The 26,354-nt window shown below is 34.1% G+C and overlaps 1 protein-coding gene across 2 annotated transcripts in view; it reads right to left on the bottom strand.

Annotated features, from left to right (window-relative positions):
* Positions 1 to 26,354, bottom strand: part of col4a5 (collagen, type IV, alpha 5 (Alport syndrome)) — a 91,217-nt gene that overhangs the window by 47,000 nt on the left and 17,863 nt on the right. For both annotated transcript variants that reach the window (XM_073906186.1, NM_001123230.1), the window contains exons 2-6: positions 8,044 to 8,103; positions 3,134 to 3,223; positions 2,480 to 2,524; positions 2,354 to 2,398; positions 82 to 144 (exon numbers count right to left, since the gene is read on the bottom strand). In XM_073906186.1, the coding sequence (XP_073762287.1) occupies positions 82 to 144; positions 2,354 to 2,398; positions 2,480 to 2,524; positions 3,134 to 3,223; positions 8,044 to 8,103 (303 nt within the window). The remainder of the gene's footprint in view (positions 1 to 81; positions 145 to 2,353; positions 2,399 to 2,479; positions 2,525 to 3,133; positions 3,224 to 8,043; positions 8,104 to 26,354) is intronic.

The following is a 26,354-nucleotide window of genomic DNA, read 5'->3' as shown; positions in this document are numbered from 1 at the left end:
AAGAGAGGTTTATGTTTGTTAGCACTTTTTAGGTTTTCAGCTTATATTGTCTGTTCAATGATTGTTTGTAGTGTTTCATACTTTAGTTCCATTACAGCCTGGAATTCCTCTGGGTCCTGGAGCACCATCCTGTCCTGGAAGACCCTGCAGGTCAAAAACACTCATTGAAAAATTATCGTTATCGCAATAATACTACATGCAAATCTGACTACATGCAATATACACCTATTAAGAGGTGTGATATATTAAATGTAGGCAATTTAATGTGCCAAGCATTCCCTGCAGGCACAAGATGTCAACATGACGCCATATTGATGTTATACCCCAACGTACCCTACCGTGGGGAGTTAGGATTTTGGAAAGGAAAATCGGGTTGACGTCTGAACTCAACGTCAGGCCGACGTCAATGTCCAACGTCCAAGCTAAAATCAACCAAATATCAATGTCTAATCATGTTACACCTTGACATTCTGTGGACGTTACCACTATGAGCTCTATCAGACGTTGGATTTTGGTCACTTTCCAACATAACTTAAAATCAACCAAATATCAACGTAATTTGACGTCGTTATTGGACATCAAAATAACGTTGTCCTTAGACGCTGACTAGACTTTGAATATCGGTCACCTGATGTCATAACCTAAATCTAACCTGATATTAACGTTTTATGATGTTGTGTGCCTGCTGGGTTGAGGTGTTGCATGCATAGTAGGGCAGCATGATATTGAAAAAATCTGACAATGAAATATTTAGTTTTTCTGCAATATTTATAGCGATATGAATATAATTGTTTCACCAGATGTCTTGAATATCTCAATTTGGAAAGAACTCATAATTTTATATTGATTGTTATGCTTTTATTGGCCAGATTTTTCGTTTTTTTGTAAGTATAACTGTAAGCAAAAACAAAAAAACATAGTCTTCATTGTAAAAAAGGATAATTGTTATTATTTCTTGTACACAAATTATTTAAATGCACCTGGAATCCTACAATCATAGGCCTCAAAAACAAAACAAACAAGCACTATTTGACTCTATTAAGGTTAAATGTCACAGTCACTAAACAATATGATTCCTTATCAGCTATAGTTCCACTCAAATTTCCTGAGGGATGACTATTGCGAATGATCACATTGCGATATTGATGCTGAAACGACATACTGTGCAGCCCTAACGAATAGGTTGGTTATCAAAATCTGACCAATCAGATGGGACCTTACTATCTTTATACTATCTACTATGCTATTTACTAGACTGGGCCCAGAAAGCAGAGAGCTGACCAATGGCAGGAGTAGAAAAACAAGTGAGGAAAATGACAACAGCAAACAACAATTAAAATATCTGCTGATGTTTTATTTCTATCCTAATGGTTTAATCTTTAAATGTTGGCACTTTGACAGTTCTATTTTAAGCAGATTTTCATCAGATCATAATAATTTTATTTCTTAACTGTTTATTTTAGTGTCATCATTACACAGAGGATTTTAAAAAGCTAATAAAATAGTATTTTACTATGAAAAGATAACATTGCAAAAATATCAATATCACAATACTCAACAACACTGCATATGCTTCTAGTTTCATGCAGACCTAATGCTTATAACTACTGCCGTTTACAGACGACATTTAAAACACTACTGTCTATATATATTTATAATATAAATTAATTAAAAACTTTATTCAGCAAGGATCATATGTAATAAAGATTACATTTTTTTAAATTTCACATGAGTTTTGTCCTTTTTAACTTTCTGTTTATTGTTGAATTCAGAAATTCTGTAATATTTAAAGTTGCTTAGGCATGATATCCGCATATTGATATGATATGACTTCTGAATGATCAATTGACACTGATGATTGGAGCAAAATCCAGCTGTTACACCACAGAAATAAATTATGAATGAAATATACTGAACTAATGAAAGAAAATCCTAAAAATACTTTTACAGTTTTTACTGTGCTGTTAAGTGAATATGCATAAGACGAAGGCTGAAGCAAAATAAATAAATAAATAAATAAATATAGTGCGCCTATCAAAATATAAGCTGATTTAACCCTAAAATCCATCTGTGGAGTTTCCTGCTATACAATCTATTTTCCCAAATGAAAATACTGTACATGCATTAAAATTTTATGTCAAATGAATGACTTTGTTTAAATAGTTTAATATAAATAGCGTTTAATATCTGAAGTAAGTGACTTGACATTCATTAAGAAACATCTCCAATGGAGGTTCAGCACATTATACTACATCAAACTAACCAATTTTAAATTAATCATCGACTATCTAAATTTCTGATTGTACTAATTAGTTCATAAAGGCACAATGATTTGATTTATTTATTCACTTACTGGGATTCCTGGTGTTCCTGAAAATCCAGGTAATCCTGGAGGTCCCTGCAAAAACACAAAAGAGTCAGCAATTTTTTGATATCTGAAATCCTTGTGAACCAGAAGCTGTAACTTAGAGTCTCTTACTCTTATTCCTTTGGGGCCTATCGACCCTTGAGGTCCGTCATCACCCTGTTAAAGAAAGAAAGTTCAGTTTTAACATAAGCAATGGTTGATCAATAACTGATTCCAGATGACTAGTAATTACAGTTGAAGTCAGAATTATTAGCCCCCTTTGATTTTTTTTCTTTTTAAAATATTTCTCAAGTGATGTTTAACAGAGCAAGGAAATTTTCACAGTATGTCTGATATTATTTTTTCTTCTGGAGAAAGTCTTATTTGTTTTATTTCTGCAAGAATAAAAGCAGTTTTAATTTTTTTTAAATTATTAGCCCCTTTTAGCTAATTTTTTTTGAAAGTCAACAGAACAAACCATTGTTACACAATGACTTGCCTAATTACTCTAACCTGCCTAGTTAACCTAATTAAGCCTTTACATGTCACTTTATTTAGCATAGAAATGTCTTTAAAAATATCTAGTCAAATATTATTTACTGTCATTATGGCACAGATAAAACAAATCACTTATTAGAAATGAGATATTAAAACTATTATGTTTAGAATTGTGTTGAAAAAATCTTCTCTCTTTTAAACAGAAATTGGGTAAAAATTCAGGGGGGCTAATATTTCTGACTTCAACTGTATGTGAAGGACAAAATATGTGATGTTTTGATCACTGACTTTCTCTCCACGAGGTCCCATTGGTCCCTCTGGTCCTGGGAAACCTGGAACACCCGGCTGACCCTTTAAACCCGGAAGTCCTCGATCTCCCTGTCAAACACAGATCGCAAAATATTTACATCAACACTAACAGTAGAGACTCAGAAAAGCCCATTGTCATTAAGTACGAACAGTATGCATATCGTCACTTCACACTGAAAACATGCCACAGAGAAATTTAACAGATAATAATATAAGAAAGAAAATGAAAAGAGAGATATAAAGTGCTTTCTGTTGTTACCTACGGAACCAATTGTTTTAACAACAACAACAACAACAACAACAACAACAAATCTATAAATAACATGCTGAATAAATAAAATGGAAAAATAAAACATTTGTTTATTATTAATAATCATTATGCATGTAAACACAATTTGTGATTATTCATTGATTTTAAAAGTACTATATTAGAATGAACGATACATAATTCTATACGTATTTATCTGCTTAAAAGGAGCATTAAAGCACTTATCCAACATGGTTTTGATTTTAACATTAAAAATTCTTAATATAGATTAAATTATTCATTAAAGAAAGATTTAACAAGTGTAACACTTGCAATAAAACTACAGTATACATTATGTTTGTATATTGTATAATAATTTAATCATTTATATGGTTATATATATATAATAGTCATATTTACTGTAATTAAAACATTTTGTAAAGTCACCTGTTTTTAGTTAAAAAATAAACACATACAAAAAATGTCCAAATCAATGCCAGTGGATCCTGACAATACATTAATGTCTTATGAAGCAAACACTGCCTGTACAATAATATAAGAATTATTCCACAACTTGGGCAAACAGAGCTCAGCACAAGCAATGTGAGGTGACAATTGAGGATGCTTGTTTTTGACAAAAATTGATCTTAGCTGTGATTGTCCAAAATGCGATAACTGCTATACAGTAGTCACCATTTGAAGTGGATGATCAACATTTCATCAAAACTGTCCTAAAATGAGTGAACACTAGTGGTGTTACGGATCTTTTGAGACACAAAAAGATTGGGTTAGACACAAAAAGATACGTTTTTTTGAGACACAGATTGGACTATTTTTTAGATCAGCAAAAAAGGGAGAAGACAAATGTCTATTGCTTTCCATTTATACAAAAAAAATACTGCAAAAACCATTGGTTTAAGAAACAGAACTTAGAAGCTGTCATTTTAATGAAAATAAAAATCAAGAAAGAAGCAGCTAAAAAAAAAAGGAAAATATTCATTACGAAAAATGATCTTTGCAACTGTTGCTGATAATGCTAAACGCAGAAATATAACATCTTGTACAATACTTTATATTTATTTTCAATTAATGATTTAACAGTTCACACATTTTTGAAAACTTATGCAGTGTCATAATTTTGATGGTTTTTGTCGCCACCCATTGGTTACACATTGTAATTGCTACAGCATTCACAAGCATCAAATGTTGGATCAACCTACAAGTTATTAATCCAAAAAAAAGTTATTAATCCACAGGTCACGTGCGTTCCGTACCGTGGGTTGTCAACCATGATCCGTTACACACCTAGTGAACACCCATTTTAAATTGTCTTATGACAATTTAAATTCAAACATTGACCGCTGTACATTACACTCACAGGCATGACTCTGATAAATGATAAATGAACCACATATCATCAAGTGACCGGAAACTTCAGCTCACTGCACTTGTGTGCATACCAAAAACTGTTTGCCGATGCTGTGGATTAATACTAATAATATTGTGAATAATATTTACCTCTTCATTAGATATGAGTACATCATCAGGAGCACTGGAATTGATTTGGAATTGTTTGTCTTTATTTTTAAGTTCACTAAAAAAACACTAGTTCAGCATATAAATTAAAAGTATACTGTAAATAAACCATCTGTAATTTGCTTCTACAATGAGCCTTGTATGTTTCTATTTGGTTATTTCATGTTGTAGGCAACGACAAGAACCTATTCTTTGCTATAAAAGTGAAATAACTGAACCTAGACATTTTCTTTAAAGAGACATTTTACACAAACGTGATCATTTACTTACTATTTACTCTCCCTCAAGTGATTCCAAACCTTTATGAGTTTCTTTCTTCTGTTGAACTCCAAAGAAGATATTTTGAAGAAAGCTGAAAACCTGTAACAATTGACTTCCATGGTCGGAAAAAACAAATACAGTGGAAGTCAATGGTTACAGGTTTGCAACTTTCTTCAAAATATCTTCTTTTGAGTTAAATTTATTAAGGAAACTCATAAAGGTTTGGGACCACTTGAAGGTGAATAAATAGTGAGTACATTACCATTTTGAAGTGAACAATCTCTAAATGTTCTATAGTGAATACAAAAACAAGTCACCTATTTTCAGTGGTCTGAGGGTGAGTAAACTATGTATCTTTTACTTTTATTTTTTAAAAACTCAACATTTTATCCAACTACCACTGCAGTGACACTAGTTTTTACAAGTTTCTATAAACCATGGCTGATCTGCAATCTGTTGAACTTTTTAAAATAGCAGTACACAAAGTGGAATATGAGGTACTGTCAATTTAACGTGACTTCAAGTGAATCTGACTGGAATCCCAGAAAACGTTTCAAAGTCACACAAATACAGGTATAAGCACACAAAGATATATTACCCAGTTTAGCACATCTGGTAGCAGGTTAAAAAAGAAGAAGAGGAAGAGGAATAGAATCAGCCTTACACAAACGAACTGATGCATGAATGAACAGTAACTTGCCATACTAAAAGTCAGCCTAATGTCAAAACATCCTCAAATTGGCATCATGTCCTCAACCTCCATTTGTCCTGCAATCGATTTTAGATGCTTTTTCTGACACTAATGTTAGATGTCAATTTGATGTCATTTTGATCTAAACACTATTTTCATAATACTCATTAAGCAATATTATTATATATGATAAACAACCACCTGTTACCTATCAGTATGTTTATAATAAAATTAAAATAAAAAAATTTATAGTGACACTTTAAAGCAGGGGTGTCAAACTCAGTTCCTGGAAGGCCGCATCCCTACACAGTTTAGTTCCAGCCCTGCTTCAACACTTGCATGTAGGTTTCAAACCAGCCTGAAGGACTTAATTAGTCAGATCAGGTGTGTTTAATTAGTTTTGTAACTAAACTGTGCAGAGATGCAGCCCACCAGGAACTGAGCTTGAAACCCCTGCGTTTAAAAAATTGGTCCAATTTATTGCAATTAGGTTTGAAGACAATCTAATCTTACGTAAAATGTGCAATATATCAATTAGAGTAATTACTAATGCCTTATTATTAGACTTCTACCATAATTAAGAGTGATAACATCATCAATATTTTATTTTTACACTTTTTATTTGACACTGGCAAGTCAGTACACTGTAAAAAGTGGTTAGTTACTTAAAGGGAGTAAACCAATTGCAAACGTTTCCTCATTTGTAAGTCGCTTTGGATAAAAGCGTCTGCTAAATGACTAAATGTAAAATGTAAATTGCCTTAAAAGAAACAAGTTGACTTTACAAAAATAATGTAAGTAAACCTATTGTAACTTGGAACTGTTAAGTTGACTTAATTTGTATAATTATGCAAATTGTATTAACTTTTTTTTAAATAAAAGTAAACATCACTAGGGCGAAGCAGTGGTGCAGTAGGTAGTGCTGTCGCCTCACAGCAAGAAGGTCGCTGGGTCGCTGGTTCAAGCCTTGGCTCAGTTGGCATTTCTGTGCGGAGTTCGGGTGTTCTCTCCGCGTTTGCGTGGGTTTCCTCCGGGTGCTCCGGTTTCTCCCACAGTCCAAAGACATGCAGTACAGGTGAATTGGGTAGGCTAAATTGTCCGTAGTGTTCGTATGAGTATGTGTGTGTGTGGATGTTTCCCAGAGATGGGTTGAAGCTGGAAGGGCATCCGCTGAGTAAAAACTTGCTGGATAAGTTGGCGGTTCATTCCGCTCTGGCGACCCCGGATTAATAAACGGACTAAGCCGACAAGAAAATGAATGAATGAATGAATGAATAAACATCACTTTTTACAATACACATTTATTATACTTGTTTTTTCCAGCTTTTCTGTGTCTAGCAAAATGACATACAGTAACTAAAATAAATCTGCTCTTCCAGACTCCAGTGTGTCTTCTAAATTCAATACAGGCTATACCTGTAATTGTAGATTTTATAGACTTAATAAAGCATCAAATATGTAATATTGTAATAATTGCAGTAATTATTTGAAAACAGACGTGCTAAAATAGACTGACACAAAAGGATTAGTTGACTTTAAAGAAGTGAGTACAAGTGAGTTTTCTTTCATTATTTTTGTAAAGTCAACTTGTTTCTTTTAAGGCAGTTGGTTTACTCGCTTTAAGTAACTAATCACTTTTTATTTTTTATAGTTATTTGAGTATATTTAACTAAGCTATTTTTTGGGGTTGTAGGCCATGACAAATCAATGTTAATGTTTCAACAGAAGGATACATTTAAATTAATTTTAATATTATATTTTGTCAAACTCATCTACACTGTAAAAAAAGACTCAACTTAAAAATTTAAGTCTAGAAACTTCAGGACATTTTTGAGTTTACTCAACTTAAATCAAGTCAAGTGCAGAAATCGGGTTGGAAGTCGAGTCAACTCAAAAATTTGCTGAAGTTTGTTGCCTTAGCATTTTAAGTTGAGTCATTTTTTTTTTCACACGGGTGATATGTGACTAGCACTAGATTTCCCATTATGCTATGATGATGAACAGTGTTCATATTTATTAAATTCAACTACACCTTTAACAGAACTACCCAAATGTAGGCATCCATGAGCACTGCGTAGGAGATCCTGTGGCCTGGAACATAGTTGAATGAGATTAAATGTTTTTTTTGTGAAAAAGAAAAGAAAAAACACTCACCTTCACTCCTTTCACTGAACTGCAGTCACATTTTGATCCAGTCCCACAACCATGACATGCCTAAAAGACAAACACGAAATAAATTTATTAATAAACACAAACAACAGAGTTTGGAAATTTACAATAATGGTGAAAAGATTGGATTATGATGAGACACTGCAGACAAAAACTTTTTTTTCCCATTCACCTGTAAATTTTGGGATTTTCCAGTCAAAAAAAGAAAACATGACCCCTGATAAATCAGAGACTAAGCTGAAGGAAAAATAAATGAATGAAAGAAAGAAAGAAAGAATAAATGAATGAATGAATAAAAAAACTTTTCTTACAGTTTATTAACTTTAACTTTATTAATTACAATGTTTCCCCTCTTCTGCAATGAGCTATAAATCTCTGCTTCAGCAAAACACACCAAACATACTGTAACATTGCATTACTTATTTAATAAAAGCTAGAAGTATTTCCCTCTAGTTATTTACAGTATTTTCTGAATTGCTAATTTTTTTTGTAAAAACAGGCAAAATATTAATACTCAATACTAATACTTTAAAAAAAAAAAAAACATTATGCCAAATAAAATAAAATAAAAAAATAAGAAACACATTTGAACTTCACCTCATCCAGTAAAAAAACCAATGTAAATAAGCACTATTTTAATTAAACAATGGTTTATTTGCACACTGTGGCATAACATGTTAGAAAATAGTTTGTAATTCTTAATGCAATTAATTGTGAAGTGTTGTTGTGATTACTATCAATTAATTAGTTTCACTACGAAATGTCTTGTTTTTACTTTCTTAAAAGTTTTTTTTTTAAGTGAACCACAATATCATACAACTAGATTATTCAAAATGTAAAGCATTTGACCGAAAAAAAATGTGAATGAAAGTGTTTAAATAAAAGAATAACTAAATTGCTTTAAATGCAGTAGTTACACGTTTACATGACACACTGACACCTAGTGGCGTGTGCAGGATACCGCATACAACAGATATGCTTTCGACAGATAAGAGTCTTCACTACCAAGTTTAAAACAGATGTTCTAAGCTCGATCCTTGAGGCCTGTCCTGCATATTTTAGTTCCAACCCCAATTATACACTTGAAGTGGCTAATCAAGCTCTTTCTAGGTATACTTGAAACTTCCAGGCAGGTGTGTTGAAGGAAGTTTGAGCTAAACTATGCAGGACACCGGATTGGACACCCCTGGTTTAAAATATTTATAAAAAATAAAAATACTGTTTGCTTGAGTTTTTTAAACGAGGGAATAAAATACATGCACATTAACGTAAATGCTAACATTACGTAAACACATAAACAATCGAATAGAAATTAATTAAAGTACAGAATGATTGCAAAATCCTGTCAACGAATCATTTTGAGCAATGTAAACTAAAACAACAGTTTTACCCATTGTGTTGGGTAAAAGATTTTTTTTTATTTCTATAGCTACTGAGAATCTACAAAGAGTTACATATTGATTAATAATGTTATGACAGCTGTTTTAACATTAAGTTATGATTGAATTGTCCCATTGTTACTGTTACAAACAATAGTTTGATAACAAGCAGGAAAATGTTCATGGGCCAATAACATGACCACATTAAAATGGTCTCCTGATGTTAGCACTAGATGGTGCTATTTATTTTCTCTTAAACCCACTTACAGCAAAGTCACCCAAACAGAATTATAACAGAATATTAGCCTTTAAAAATCATGGATAGAGAGTCACTGAAAAAGAAATATGGCAGCTGAAGCACATCAGGAGAATTGCCAAGATAATTGATTATAATGATAAGCTGTATGCTGAGCACTGTAGTTATCTTGAAAATGTTGCCATTTACAGCCATTTACTACCACAGTATATATATTTTTGCTCCTTCTATGAATGTCAATGGTTGCTTTTCACCCCAACATTCTTCAGAAAATTGTGTTATGTTTTACAGAAGAAAGTTTAGAAACACCAAGACATTTAAATACACATAAATCAGAAAACACGTCTTGAAGTTCTAAGATTTCACAATATTAAAGGTTTTGTTTTTGATTAAATAACACCAAACAAAAACTGTACATCTTACTGTAAATACAGCAGCGTTCAATCTAAAACAGACACAGGCTCCTGTATTTTCCAGGCAACTCATTAGATTTTCAGATGAAAATAATGTTTTATTTTACAGCCTATGATATTATTACAAAGAACATCCCTGGTTTTAGCTTTTAAAACTTCATCTATCTGTCCCTTTTTATTTCTGGTTTTGAGCTTCTGTAAGACTTGTAGAAGAGGACTCTTCAACATGATAACAGTAGATATATAAAAGGGCTCTATACGCATATAGTAAGCTATAGGAAAATCATATAAATGTGTGCATGTATATGCTTGAGTGAACAAATAAAGTGAACATCAGGTCTGCCAGTACATGGCTCTTAGGCTCAAAACAAACAAGTCGACGGTATGTTTTGAGTTTCTTGGCTCATGATTTTGATCAAGTCAGCAATGTTTGACATAGATTCTGTTAATCTTTCAGTGCATAAAACATAATACAAGTTTTAAAACAACTGACATCACAATGCATTATTCTGACCCACAGGTGTCAGTAACAGGAACAAATGCTTTATTTAACTTCCCTTAAAGGGATAGTTCACTAAAACTTAAATTTCTTCCACTATTCAGTCAAATTTTAGTTGTTCAAAACCTGTTTGAATTTATTTCTTTAGTTGAACACAAAAAGAAGATATTTTGAAGAAAGCTGGAAACCGGTAACTATTGACATCCATAGTTTTTTTAGTATGCCAGGTAATAGCTACCGCATTCTTCAAAATATCTTCTTTTGTGTTCAAGTGAAGAAACCCATAAAGGTTTGTAACACTTGCGGGTGAGTAAATACTGAGTAAATGTAGATTTTTACCTATCTCTTTGAGTCAAGAGACTAAAGTCAAATACTCAATTTTGAGATTTTGGCCTTTTGGGTTCAAAGGGTTTGACTCTACTAAAGCATAAAAATAACATAATATATTTGCAAATATTTCAGAAACATGACAAGTGAACATTCATGTTTATCTGAAAAACAATGTTTGGTGGAAAACAGCGTATTTGATTCATTCAGTCAGGAAGGCTCAAAGTGTGCATCTGTAACTGAAATGCGACCTCCATGGACAGTAGCAGACTCCACAATGAAACACAGATTCAGAGTTCCACATGAGTTAATTTATTCGCAAATAATATAAATTTTATGAACGTAAACATTAAGATTTGCACTGATAAGCAATTTAGCTGTTCGACCCAGACAAAACACAACAAAAATTTTAATACAGCCATTCAGAAGCACAGAATAGTGCACTCACAGATCTAAAGTTAAATTTCAAGCTGTTTTTTTATTTTCAAGATCTGAGGTGAACTATCTGCTGCTGCTTTCAGTATTATGACAATAAATATTATGTCAAATGGCATTCAAACTCACATTATTAGCATTTAACACTGAATAAAGCACACAAGGTGTATCAGAGGTGATCATTGTCTGTGTTCTGTTGTTCAGCTTCAAGAAATAAAACTCATTTCTAATATATCAATTTGAGATGTTGGTTAGAAAAAAACTTCTTTAAATATGGAAAATATTCTTTCTATCACCTTGGTTTTGTTTAGACAGTTTAAATCTGCCTTTAGGCTCAACCGTCAGGTACAGTTCAGTAAGTGTGGTCAATCTGGCAACCTGTGCTTGCATGTGTTTTGAACCAGATGTGCAATACCTAGTTCAACCACTGGGTGTCAAACTTACATGCACCTTTAAATAAAAGTTTTTATTAAAATATAAGTCTAATTTAAAGGCTGCTGCAAAAAAACATAAGCTGGATAAGTTGGTGTTTCATTCCGCTGTGGCGACCTCTGATTAATAAAGGGACTAAGCCGAAGAGAAAATGAATGACCGGATAAATTTATTATTACATTTAATACTTTATATATATATATATATATATATATATATATATATATATATATATATATATATATATATATATATATATATTTATTAGTGTCTTTTTTAATCAATTGAATACATTTTCAATAAATTATATATATTTAATACAATTTTATGTATTTATTTATTTATTTCATATTCTTACCTCCTACTTTCGAATGGTACATTATCATATACAGTATTAGATTCCAACAATATTATTAACTCTTGAAGCATTTTTAGTAACTGTTTTAGCATTGTGTAGCTTCTAGAGTGCAGAGTTTGTTCATAGTGAACGTGGGCATAAAGCTCAGCCAGCGTGTGTAGATTTGTGAAGAGAGGAACAGGGCCGCCCGCTGGAGGATATTAAGCAGTGCAACAATTCATCCTGAAAGGCAAAATGCAAATCCCAGTCTATGCTCAGTGGATTAACTGACCCCGAGTGAAAAATGGCCTGAGGACAAGTGAATGCTGGGAGCAGACAGAATAGAGCGGCAGCAGACCACGAGTAATGTGTGTAAAGTTTTATTAGTGAGTTTGTCTGTCGGTCTAGACCAGAAATGCCCAAACTAGGGCCCATGGCTCAAAGTTGGCCCTTGGTAACCTTTAATTCGGCCCACCATCCCATCTGAGAAGAAAGGGAGAATGATGGGGGGGTAGAGATTGTTTGAGAGGAAGAAAAAGTTAACTGAAATGAAATGTTTTAATATTTAGTTTAAAATGATACTGTCACCTGGAGAATAGAGGACAATGCAGAGGCTTTGGAGAGCAAATTAAGGAAAAGGAAGATTATGCTTGACTAGTGTTTTTAATTTATAGTTATTAAAAAAATTATACTGCATTAGTTATACAATTCATTGATTTATTTATTTTTTTTAAATATTATTATTTAAAATAGTTTGCTATATTTATCTTCGGTCCACGGCTATTTGGTTTTTGAGCACCTCTGGTCTGGACATTCCAGACATCATGTTTATGTGGATTTACACAAACATGATTACCTTCTGTATATTGTTCTGTATAATTGTTACCTTCTGTATATTCAATAATTATTTTTCTTTTTTTCTGCTTAGTCCCTTTATTAATCTATTAATCTGGGTTTGCCACAGGGGAATGAACCACCAACTATACATTTAAGATATATACAATTTAAAATATAAATACAATTTAAAATATAAAATGAATATAACCAATATATTTATATGACTATTTTAAGAGCTCAATTTTTAAGAGTTCGTTTTGCTCTTTCAGGGTAAAATGGAGATTTAAATGTACAGCTGAGATTCGAGATATCAAAGGTTCAATAGGTATGCAAATTATGGCCATTGACAAATAAGATCACAATGGGAGTATAATATGCTCTCGTTTTAAGATTCTCGTCTCTGCAAAAGGAGCAGACGGGATGCCAGAAGTTCCATAATTTCATAAAATGTTGGGTTACAAACAATTTCTTTTTTGTAAATGCAATGAATGCACAATTTGCTTTCACCAAAAAAAAAAAAAAAAAAAAAATTGTTTATGATCTTCACAATATGTGTTCATTGTAATGATCGTGACATCCATAGTAGGAACACAAATAACTATAGAAGTCAATCCCTGTTTTCTTTCACAACAGAAGAAAGAATCTCAAACAAGTGAGGTTGAGTAAATAATGACAGAATCTTTAGTTTTGGGTGAACTGAGCCCTACAGTGAGTTTATTTATTTATTTTTTTAAATATTATGCAAATGATGTTTAACAGAGGTCACTTTTACTGTATTTCCTGTACTACTTTTTCTTCTAGAGAAAGTCTTATTTGTTTAATTTCGGCAAGAATAAAAGCAGTTTTAATTTTTTAAAAACATTTTAAGGTCAAAATTATTAACCCCTTCAAGCTATTTTTATTTCAATTGTCTACAGAACAAGCCACTGTTATACAATGATTTCCCTAATTAATTATTATGTTATACATAAAACTTATATTTATAAATGTGCTGGATAAAAATCTTTTTGGATACTATATAGTGCATCCTTAGGTGACATTTTGTCAAAACACAATTGCTTGTTTTTATGGTTTATGAGAACTTTTCTTACTCTCACATATTTTAAACATCCTCGTTAACACTAAACATAAAAGCCAAAGTGCTTATTCAGGTGCTCTGACCATTTTGAATCCCTTTAGTGTTCACTAATTCACAAATGTGTCTGAAGTGTGACAAATCCATTTTGCTCAGACTTCTCACGCTGTTTGACCAAAACACATGAAATGTTTTTTCTCTGCAGGCACCATTCCACAAATAACAGTAGAAATTGCAGATTTTACCACAGTCCTTTTCCACAGTCACTGCTGGATTTTCACGACTTCAAGGTCCATGAGACGAGAAAACAGAAACAAAGATTCCCAAGAAAGCTCTTAAACATGTTTTTAGGTTTCAACTCTTTCAAATCTAATGAGGCAGAAAGCACCTCCCTCTGAAGTCCTGCGATGCTTCTGCCCTGGAATTCTTTTATTCGTATTCCTGTGGAGCTAAGAAAAGACTGACCTTCGACCTCCACCAATTAACCAGCTGAGGCCCAGTAGCTTGAGTGCGGGACGTGTGAGGGGGGTCAGACGCTTACTAAAGTAAGACAAGAAAATTATCTGATTGCACCAGTGCACTGTTTAAACTTCACACTAAACTCAGAAAATGACCACAATAGCTGCTCATTCAATGCAAACACATAGTTGTTCATACTGTGGCCTGGTGATCCCAGGACTTTAAAGGGAATGCCAAATGGGTCTAAATGGCAGAAATCTATGTTTTAGTACCTAATTAATTATTTGCTATTTCTGTACACTCCAAATCAAAAGTTAGGCGTCATAAATAATTTCCTGGAGCAAGGTCAGTTCAAATATTCAAATATAGAATGTGCACACATTTTTTTGTTGTTGTACACCTGTCCAACTGCTTGTTAATGCAAATTTCTAATCAGCCAATCATATGGTAGCAACTCAATGCATTTGGGCATTTAGACATGGTCAAGACGATCTGCTGCAGTTCACACCAGGCATTATAATGGGGAAGAAAGGAGATTTAAGTGACTTTGAACGTAGCATTGTTGTTGGTGCCAGACGGGCTGGTCTGAGTATTTCAGAAACTGCTCGGATTTTCATGCACAAACATCTCTAGGGTTTATGTCAACATGTTGGTGTCAACAACATGAAAGCATGTATCCATCCTGCCTTGTATTAACAGTTCAGGCTGGTGGTGGTGTAATGGTGTGAGGGATATTTTGCTGGCACCCTTTGGACCAATTGAGCTATGTCAACGCCACAGCCTACCTGAGTATTGTTGCTGACCATGACCATACCTTGATGACCACAGTGTACCCATCTTCTGATGGCTACTTCCAGCAGGATAATGCACCATGTCATGAATCATCTCAGATTGGTTTCTTGAACATGACAATGAGTTCACTGCTCTCAAATGGCCTCCACAGTCACCAGATCTCAATCCAATAGAGCACCTTTAAGATGTGGTGGAACTGGAGATTCACATCATGGATGTGCAGCCGACAAATCTGCAGCAACTGCGTGATACTATCATGTCAATATGGAGCAAAATCTCTAAGGAATATTTCCAGTACTTTGTTGAATCTATGCCACGTAGAATTAAGGCAGTTCTGAAGGCAAAACAAGGTTCAACCCGGTACTATTAAGGTGGCCGGTGTGTGTAAGTATTATTGTATGTTGTCTGAAGTATTTATTATTGTTTATGCATAATGATATCTTTAAAAATATCTGCTAGTTTTATTCATTAAATAATAGTGTTTTTTTTATATTAAAGCAATTTATAATGTTAAGACAAGTTTGTATTTGTACTACAGAAATGCTCGGCTTTTAACTTTTTAACATTTATACGATTTTTAAACTAATAATAATAAAGATAATAATAAGTAGCAATTAATGTGGTTGTTTTACTATTTTAATTACAATCAAAATGTCTAACAGATAATAAAAATAAAACATAAACTAATTAAATAATAATGATAAAATCACTAATAATTCAAATAAGTTCTGCATATCAGTAATTACACAATAAAACATATTTATTATTTATTATACATCTTTTATAAACTAAACAAATACTGCTTATTGACAGTCATTGTAATTTTAGTGCTTATATTTAGATATATAGGTTGAGGGGTGTAAAAAATATTTATGCAAAATAAGGCATTAAAGGAATAGTTCACGCAAAAATGAAATGTTACTCCCTGTTTACTCCCCCTCAAGTGGTTTCTAGCCTTCTGTTGAACACAAAAGACACCTGAAACCATTGACATCCATAGTGGGAACAACCAATGAAAGTCAATGGTTACAGGTTTCCAACCTTTTTCAAGATATCTTCTTTAGTGTTCAACATAGAAAAGAAACTTAAAAAGGTTTGTGACAAGTGAAGGTTGGGTAAATAATGACAGAATATTCCATTTTGGGCGAACTATCCCTTTAATATGTGTTTTATAATTACTAATAAACAGTTAATAGTTCATAATCAGGTAGTTATATTTAGAAAGGAAACTGGTCCTCATACTGAAGTGTGACAGAAACAACAAAACCCTACCGGTGGGTCAGTCCTGCACAAGCAAGTTATCTCATCAAAGGCAAACCTCATATCTTAACACTGCACGCAAATGGCAGAGTATGACTGATCATTATATTTGAGGATGAGATCAGGTGTAGGATTCCTGACATGAATGTGGGAATCAGGTCAGTGAAGCATGGCTGATGTATTGTGTGTCACCTCTGTGCAGGACCAGATTCAAAACAGTACACACAAGTGTTGCTGATAAGGAGGATCAAGACATCTCTCACACACTGACAGAGAGAAACTTATGGTGTGTGTGTGTTAATGATCTCAGACAGCAGAGGAAGCTCTTGAGTCAAAACCATTGCTCAGACACTTGACAAAGTCGGCAAATAATGCTGATTTCAAAATGTATTAAAGGAATAGTTCATCCAAAAATTACAACTCTGCCAATGGTTACTCAACCTTTAACCTGTTCTTGTGTTTCTTTCTTCAGTTTTTTTTTTTCTAGCCATGGACTTCCATTGTATTTTTTTTTCCTATTATGGATGTCAATTAGGCCTGTCATGATATACTGTACATTTTTTGTTGTGCAATTTATCACACCACAATTTCTTGCAATAAACAATATTATTGTCATTTTAAAACCAACCGATACCACTCATTATACTGTATAATGCAAGTATGATCATAATAACGTCTTAAAGGAACTACACCATACCTGTCAACCCACCCGTTTTTCCTGAGATTCTCCCATATTTTACAGTTCTATCCCTCTATCATCCTGTAAAGGTATTTTCCCATATTTCTTCCATATTTTCGGTCTTTCTCTGAAGGGTGACAATAAACCTGAAAGAGCCGAGCCTCCTTATATGCAACCCATACCACCAGGAGGCGCCCCTTGCTCTTAAATGTGAGTCTGTTCTGTGCTTTTGCTTTGTTTAGGTATGAAAACGCTTTGAAATAAATATAAAAATGGCGGGATTCTCTTTCCTTTACATTACAGGTGCTTTCGCCCCTTCATATGAAATCCTCAAAACAGTCATATAGCGGTGCATGACTGTCAGCAGATGCACTCCATAGTCATAAATAGAAGCTGGTTCCCAAAAAGAATTCTGTATACGTGTTTTGAAGCAAGGAAAACTCTGGGTTGTAAGTGCGTTTTTAAATAGACATATACACATAATTATTAATAATAATAATATCTAAACATGTCGATCCTGGTGTTTTTTTTTCAAACACAACTAATTTGTCCTTAATGAGCATAAAAAGTTAGGAAAGCAATCGAATGCTGGAAAAAATGTAAATAAATAAAAGATTAATTTGTTGCTCTTTAATCAGAATGTGTAAGTTATACAGTGAAGAAACGGATAATGAGATTTGATAGCTTGATTCTATTTTATTTTAATAGCTATTAATTTTAATGAACTGTTTGCTAATGTACTTACTGCTATTTATTTTTTCTTTTGTAAATAATAATAAAACATTACTGACCATTTAACTGTTTATTTACAACAAAACAGCTCCAAATGAACATATTAGTATTATGGAGGGCATATCCCTTTTTCCCCATCCTTTCACATCCCAATGTTGACAAGTATGAGCTACACTCTTACAAAGAACACATGAAGAGTTTAGATCAGGACTATTTAATTAGTTTGTCATGGGGCAGTTCATGAAAAGCATCCTAAATGAGGGGTCGGAGAGATATGACTTGCAACACATGATTACACACTTATAAGCAGGGCCGGAGTGGGACTCCTTTTCTGCCCTGGAGTTTCAAGCCTCAGACTGGCCCACCTCAGTTCACGACTGACTACATTAAAATATGGTCATTTCCAATTCAGTTTCTAATTACACTATCACGTCTTTTTTTTTTTTTTTGTTTGAGAAAACAGCTGTCTTAGAACTTCAAATGTTTAACAACCCTAAAAAGAGCAGAGCTGCGGCAAAATAATGAATAAGAAGACTGTGGTCAAGTAGATAAATAAATTAATTTAAAAATTGTGACTGCTGAGAACAACAGATTCTGGAGCTAGGGACACCGGAAAAATGGACCGGCCCACCGGGAATTCTCCCGGTCCTCCCGATTAGCCAATCCGTGCCTGCTTATAAGTAACATAACAGCATATGTATTTTTGCTGCTTAAGACACCCACATTGGATTTTTCCACATTAAAATGTCATAACTACATAATGTCAATGCATTGTACAATAGGCTTTTTGTTGTATTTGAAAGGAAACAAAAGCAGTGCATTGCTTAAGTAGGCTTCTTCTACATTTAAACTCATTCATATTTTATATTTTGAACTGCATAACAATTATAGTTGTAACAATTATTGAATTTTGATTGTATGTTTATATATTCTAAAAAATATTCATGTTTCATGGTTATCACTTCTAATGTAAATTTTACGCTTTACGCTTAGGTATTTTAATGAACGCTTGCTATTATCTGCGTTTATACATACATAATGATGTTAAAAATTTGTAATAATTCATCTATATCATTTGTTTACATTGCACTGAAAGCCACAAACAACTCTCACCGCTACAGTCTGAGACATTTTCTACTGGGTGTGCCTGTATATTGGCATATATTCTTACATTGGGAACGGCCCTTTGCTATAGTTAATCCAGTGTGCGTGCGTATTAGCCTTGGTGTATAAGCTCGGAACTTCAAACTAGCGCAAAACCTCTATGTGCCATCTGAAATTTTCATCTAAAAAAAGTATTTTTCACAGGCGGTTGTGTGTAGTTTCAGTAATTTTACACCTAGTGCAAAGAATAGGTTGTTTCATTACCTTTAAAGTGAAATAACTGAATATAAACATAGGAGGCTGAAAAATACGCAAATTCCAAAAGAAAATTTCAGACGGCACTTACTTTTTGCATCTGACCTCTTCAAATAATATTTTATTCTTATAAATATTTATTATTATTATTATAGCTACTTTAATAATTAGGCATTGGATTTAGAATGTAAAAATGTATATATCTTTAACAAATAAAGTGCAAGGTTGCATGGTTGTTGGTGCCAAGTATTTTTAAGTATTCCAAATATGGTCTAAGTATTTCAGAATCTGCTGATCTACTGGGATTTTCATGCACAACCATCTCTAGGGTTTACAAAGAATGGTCTGAAAAAGAGAAAATGTCCAGTGAACAGCAGTTCTGTGGGTGCAAATGCCCTGTTGATGCCAGAGGTTAGAAGAGAATGGCCAGACTGGTTCCAGCTAATAGAAAGGCAACAGTAACTCATTACTATCGAGATATGAAGAAGAGCATCACTGAACACAACACGTCCAACCTTGAAGCAAATGGGCTACAGCAGCAGAAGACCACACCGGGTGCCACTCTTGTCAGCAAAAAACAGGAAACTGAGGCTACAATTCGCACAAGCTCATCAAAACTGGACAATAGAAGATTGGAAAAATGCTGCCTGGTCTGATGAGCCTCGATTTCTGCCACAACATTCAAAAGGTAGGGTCAAAGGTGAAGTCAACAACATGAAAGCATGGATCAATCCTGCCTTTTCAGATATCAATCCAATAGAGCACCTTTGGGGTGTGGTGGATCAGGAGATTCGCATGATGGATTTGCAGCCGACAAATCTGTGATGCTATCATGTCAATATGGACCAAAATCTCTGAGGAGTATTTCCAGTACCTTGTTGAATCTATGCCATGAAGGATTAAGATAGTACTGAAGGCAAAAAGTGGGAACAACCTGGTAATAATAAGGTGTACCTAATAAAGTGGCCAGTGTATTTGCAGTTGTTAATGCATTGATTAAACAGTCTAAATACGATAATAACTATTAGGTAACTTTTTTTTACTCTATTCATCTAATCTTAAACACAAAATAAGATATTTCGAAGTATGTTGGAGGTGGCCATTGACTTACTATGGAAAAAAGTCAAAGGCTACAGTGGTCCACATAAGAAAGAAACTCCAACAGGTTATGATGAAAAAGTGGAGAGTCAGTAAATCCTGACAGAATTAGCATTACTTGGTTGAACTGTCTGACTCCCTACTACAAGCTCCTAGATGTCCATGTTGCTAACTGAACAGATAAACAGAATCCCTAGAGAAAGCTACATTGGGATATTTCCCGTATCGCACGAGCAGTAAAAACATCAGAAAAGGCACAATATTTAGAAAACGTATCATCCTATTCTGCACTTGTTTAAAACTCAACAATGTCAACATGTCCAGGTGCACGACACAAGATTTTGCTGTGAACGGGATTCCCTCTAAATATTTGCATATCAGTACAAAGTAGTTTATGCAACAGCAGGTGTGCTCATGAAACATGCTGTCTTTCTTTTCACCACTAGAGCACGCTAAAAAAAAGAAAAGGGCTTCTGTATCCAGCTTTGATGGTCAATAGATCTAGACTGCTGTATAAACAAACCCACTCCGGGAATCAGCTTTCATTTGTAATATCAGAGTAATGTTAAGAAGAAAAACAGAAATTACAGTGAGGCTTGGATAGTGGGAGAGAAGCGAGTGGACGTGGACTGGCACTCCAGTGATTGTGAGACAAGTTCTCACCTGAGCTATAATCTGGAGATCTAATTCTATCTCCCTCCGAGCATGTTCAAACCTGCATGCCATGCGCATGAATCTAAAACTGCTGGGCTCAAATGAATTACATCTTCAAGCTCTCTTCAAGTTTTTGTCATAAAGAAGTTTAAGCAAAAGTAATAGCTGTGACGGGATATTTCAGAACAACTCTTTTTTTTAACAGACATAATTTTAAAACTTATTATTAACAATACTGTGTAAAATATATTTTTGATGTGATTTTTTTCTCTCTTCCTTCGACAAAGTTTTTAAATGTTGAATGTTGTCACAAGGCAAGAGGAGGATAGATGATGAAATGCCACAGATGCCAGAGCATTATTGGAAAAGCACTGATGGGCTAAAGACAACAAGATTAAATAGTGCAGCATATGTGTATGCTTAAAACAACAACAACAACAAAACTTTTGAAGTTAGGGTGAAAATATCCCATTGAAGTGTCTGCATAAAATAACATGTATAAATTGATTTGTAATATATTTAATATCTGAAATAATATTTCTGACAATGAAATCTATAATAAAACTATTGATTAATATTATTAATATTATAGATTAATAATATTATCTAGATAATCTGAATAAAACTATGGGTGAGTCATTAAAGTAAAAATAAAACAACATTCTTACTCTGGGCTGGTTGTTCTTCATATAACAGTTCTGTCTGGTTCTTGAATCTGATTGGCTGATAGCCGTGCAATATTCTGCAGTAGCAGCACTCTAACAGCCTCTTATCCCTTGTGTATTACTACGCCCACATAGAGTGATGGTAGATCACTAAACTTACTACAGTTTGACAAATAATGCAGCCGTTGGACAACATAATGTACTTTTGAGGCTATTTAGGTGAGAAAGTAGTTGTTTAGATTTAAACTATGCAGTTTATTTATTAGAATAGAGACTGTTTTAAATATTTATAATTTCAAGGATTCAGCAGCCATTTGCTTGTCATACTAAGCAGACCAAAGATGGTTGCGCCACAAGATGGTGACAGAGATCACATAATAAGTTCTTAGGGGGTGGAAAAACTCAGTGTTTTCTTTTAGTATTTTAAACTACAGCTGGTTAAATCACTATAAATCAGGTAAGTGACATTCTAAGTCGATCTCTCTCTTTTGTAAGTTGTGGTTCTCTATTTTTACCACAGTCATCTGCTAGTGTTTGCTTTGCTTTGGCTTTTTGGGGGGGGTTAATTATTGTGATCTCCCTATTGACACAGAAAAATACAGGGAAATGTCTCTGTAGACTGATGGCATTTCATGCTGTTCAGCCTTATAATCTAAAATGTCAGCAAAATTACCCGTTTTGTCATCATTTAGACATTAAGCTAGAGAATCATTCAAACACTAGCTCTAAAATGACGTGTTTTTAAACAAAGGTTTTTGCTGTTCTGACGTCAGCTGCGGGTGTAAACGAATAACGGAAGAAAGTAGTTCCTATAACAAAAGGGTTTTTGTGTTGTTTGTTTTTTATATACACGATTATGCCTTCGAACTGTTGTATAAATGCAATATCACACTCGTAGCAGTGCAACATGGCTGTATATCGTCACTGCGGCCCCCTCCCACCTGTGCCAATATACAGCCTGCTACTCTACTATATATAGGCAGTTACCAAAATAGACTAAAATGGAAAACAAAAATCAACTATTTATACTCAATTAAATATTCTATATAATATTCGTGATACATAAATAAATAATATGATTCATTTATTTATTCATTTTCTTTTCAGCTTAGTCCCTTTATTAATCTGGGGTTGCCACAGCGGGATGAACCGCCAACTTATCCAGCAAGTTTTTACGCAGCGGATGCCCTTCCAGCCACAACCCATAATTAATGATTGTGATTAATCAACAATGACATTTTTAATTGCAAAAAACACATGCCACTCAAAAAAAATCTAAGACATTTGCTAATAATGATAATAATAATAATAATAACCATCATCATCATCACCACCATAATAATAATAATAATTATATCAAACAAAACTGTATATTACGTACATTTTTCTGAAAAAAGAGGGAAACTGAGCCTAAATTTAATGGCTTTGGTCACATTTGGAGTGCAAAAGTTCCAAGTGTGTCCCCAAAAATGAAGGGTCACAGAGACCTCTGCACAATTTTTGAGCCTTCCTCATTTATAGCATTTATAGCAACAGATTCAGCTCATCAGCAGAGACTGAACTCCATGAACTTTATGTATCAGATATGGAAAAGTAAAGTTGAGAACAAACATGTCATCACATGATTTTTGTTTTAAATATCCCTGTCAACATATTCAGATTATAAACTCTTATTATAACACTTAATCACATTTCAACATGCCTTCAGTACATCATGAAAAACACATCATTATAAGTCATTATTATGACTATAACAGACCTTCAAATGTCAAACATATATATTAATTAATAACTGATGAAAGGCCAACCAAGCATAAATCTACAGTAAACGACAACACCGGTGATCATTTCCTTTCCCTTCTAATCTAAACAGCTCTGCTTCAGTGATCTAAAGCACGATCTGATTTACTGTTTACAGGAAACAGAGCCAACATTAGCCGCTCTACACATGTTGATTCATTGGCTGGACAGAGGAGTCACTACAGCCTCCATTCACCACTAACAACAAAAGCAGATGAGAATGAACAAAACTGGGAGCTGAGGATTACCCAAAAATCAATGGTGTTTACGACATAGAAAGTAAATAGTCTGTTTAGGGAAGAAGTGCCAGATTCACTTTAAAACAGCGAGATTAATTCATGTTGAAACAAGATCTATTCTCGCTCATTGTTGAAGAAAACACTGAAGAAACATGCACACACATCTCTATCTGACAAAAGCTATATAATTACAGCCTTGTTTTAAAGCAGGCTAGACACAGCTAGACACTTGCATATTACAATGTCTGTCTGGCGCAGGCTGTCTTACACTCTCACCTCAGTGACCTGGATGAAACGCTTAGATGCTAATTTAGATGCTAATACATTAGCTATCTGTTTAAAAAGCTACTGTATCAGTCTCTCTACTAAAGATGAAGACTGGTAGTTCACCAAAAATTAATGTTCTGTCATCATTTACTCACCCTTCATTTGATTAGTTTCTTTATGCTGTATTAAATAGCTACTGTTAAAACAAATTTGCACTCAATAATGATGAATATGTGTGAAAATTCACTTTGTTTAATGATATCAGTGTTAATTGTCTCATATTCATTCATTTTCTTTTCGGCTTGGTCCCTTTATTAATCTGGGGTCGCCACAGTGTAATGAACCGCCAACTTATCCAGCACAGGTTTTACGCAGCGGATGCCCTTCCAGCTGCAACCCATCTCTGGGAAACATCCATACACACTCATTCACACTCATATACTACGGACAATTTACCCTACCCTATTTACCTGTACCGCATGTCTTTGGACTGTGGGGGAAACCGGAGCACCCAGAGGAAACCCACGGCAACACTGGGAGAACATGCAAACTCCACAGAGAAATGCCAACTGACCAAGCCGAGGCTCGACCCAGCAAACTTTTTGCTGTGAGTCGACAGCACTACCTACTGTGCCACCACATCACCCCTGTATATACACAATTATGTAATATTCATTTACGTTATATACGTTATAACTTGACACCAGGCATCTTGCCTATAAAACAGGTTTAAATGTATTGTTGTGTATTGTACTAAACTAAAACTAAACTAAACTACATTATTTTCTCATTCATTCGTTTTCTTTTCGGCTTAGTTCCTTTGTTAATCTGGGGTCACCACAGCGGAATGAACCACCAACTTACACAGCATATGTTTAACACAGTGGATACCCTTCCAGCTGCAACTCAGTACTGGGAAACACCAATACAGACTCATTCACAGACATTCTTCTTCTTTTAGAGAGACACAATGGGAGCTATAATAAATAATGTAAGCAATGTAATTGGTGTTTTTGAAGCTCCAAAATGCTCATGTATCCATCACAAAAGTAATCCATATGACTCCATAGGGCTTTTATAAGAACTTAAAAAACTTTGACATGGAATGACATGCTATTCACTTATTTACAATGTATTTAGTAAGATCAGGAACACGAACACACATAATAATAGATAACACATTCAATCATTTTCCTTCGGCTCAGTCTCTATTTCAGAGATCACCACAACGGAATGAACAGCCAACTACTCCAACATATGTTTTCTGCAGCTGATGCCCTTCCAGGTGCAACCCAGTACTGGGAAACACCCATACACACATTCACACACACTCATATTCTATGGTCAATTTAGCTTATTCAATTCACCTGTAGCGCATGTGTTTGGTCTGTAAAGGAAACCGGAGCACCGGGAGGAAACCTATGCCAACATGGGGAGAACATGCATGCTTCACACAGAAATGACAACTGACCCAGCTGGGACTCGAATCAGTGACCTCGTTGCTGTTAGGAGACAGTGCTAACCACTGAGCCACCGCGCCGCCCTAGATAACACATACCAACAAATATAAATATACAGTATAAGCTAAAATAACTTCTTTTCGTAAGTCACTCCAAACATAGGCATCAATTTTTAGCTCAACCAATGTGCCTTTAAAGTAAAGTCACTCGGCGGCCATATTTGCAATGCCTCTAAGCAGTTCATCAAAGACTAATCATATCAAGCCAGTATTTATTTGAAAGAGAAATCTCGAAATGTGAAAAAAAAGACATTCATAGCTATGCGAATGTAGTGTCTTTGTATACTGTATCTTTAGTCTTTGCCTTATCTGCATCACATAAATCACACTTTGATTCCTTTGTGTACAGCAAAAGCTAGACGTAAAAAGTGAATCAAGTTTGAAACTTTCCAACAAAACTGAATCGCTTTATGTAAGAAGGCTTTCATTAACCCACTGGAGTCATACAAATTACTTTTATGATGGACAGATTTGCTTTTTGAAGCTTCAAGAACTCAGGGACCATTCATGATGACAAAGCTGGGTAGAGGATGTTTTTTTAATATAGCTCTTGATTTCAAAAAGAAAAATTTCAAAAGCTTTTTGGCTTTTTTTCTAAAAGAAGAAAGGCATATGCTTAAGATTGAGGCTTGAGAGTGCTTGAGGGTGAGTAAATCATAGGCTTATGCTCATTTTTTTATTTCTAAAAGGGTTGACATTATAGAGTGATAAGTTTAAACTCGGTACTGTAATTCTGATGCAATGAATAAAATATGAGTGAATAAAAACCTTTGACTCCTGACT

This window comes from Danio rerio, chromosome 7 (genome assembly GCF_049306965.1).
Source record: "Danio rerio strain Tuebingen ecotype United States chromosome 7, GRCz12tu, whole genome shotgun sequence".
NCBI lineage: Eukaryota > Metazoa > Chordata > Actinopteri > Cypriniformes > Danionidae > Danio > Danio rerio.
Note: the sequence above shows the minus strand (reverse complement) of the source record. Positions and strands in the feature narration are given on the sequence as shown.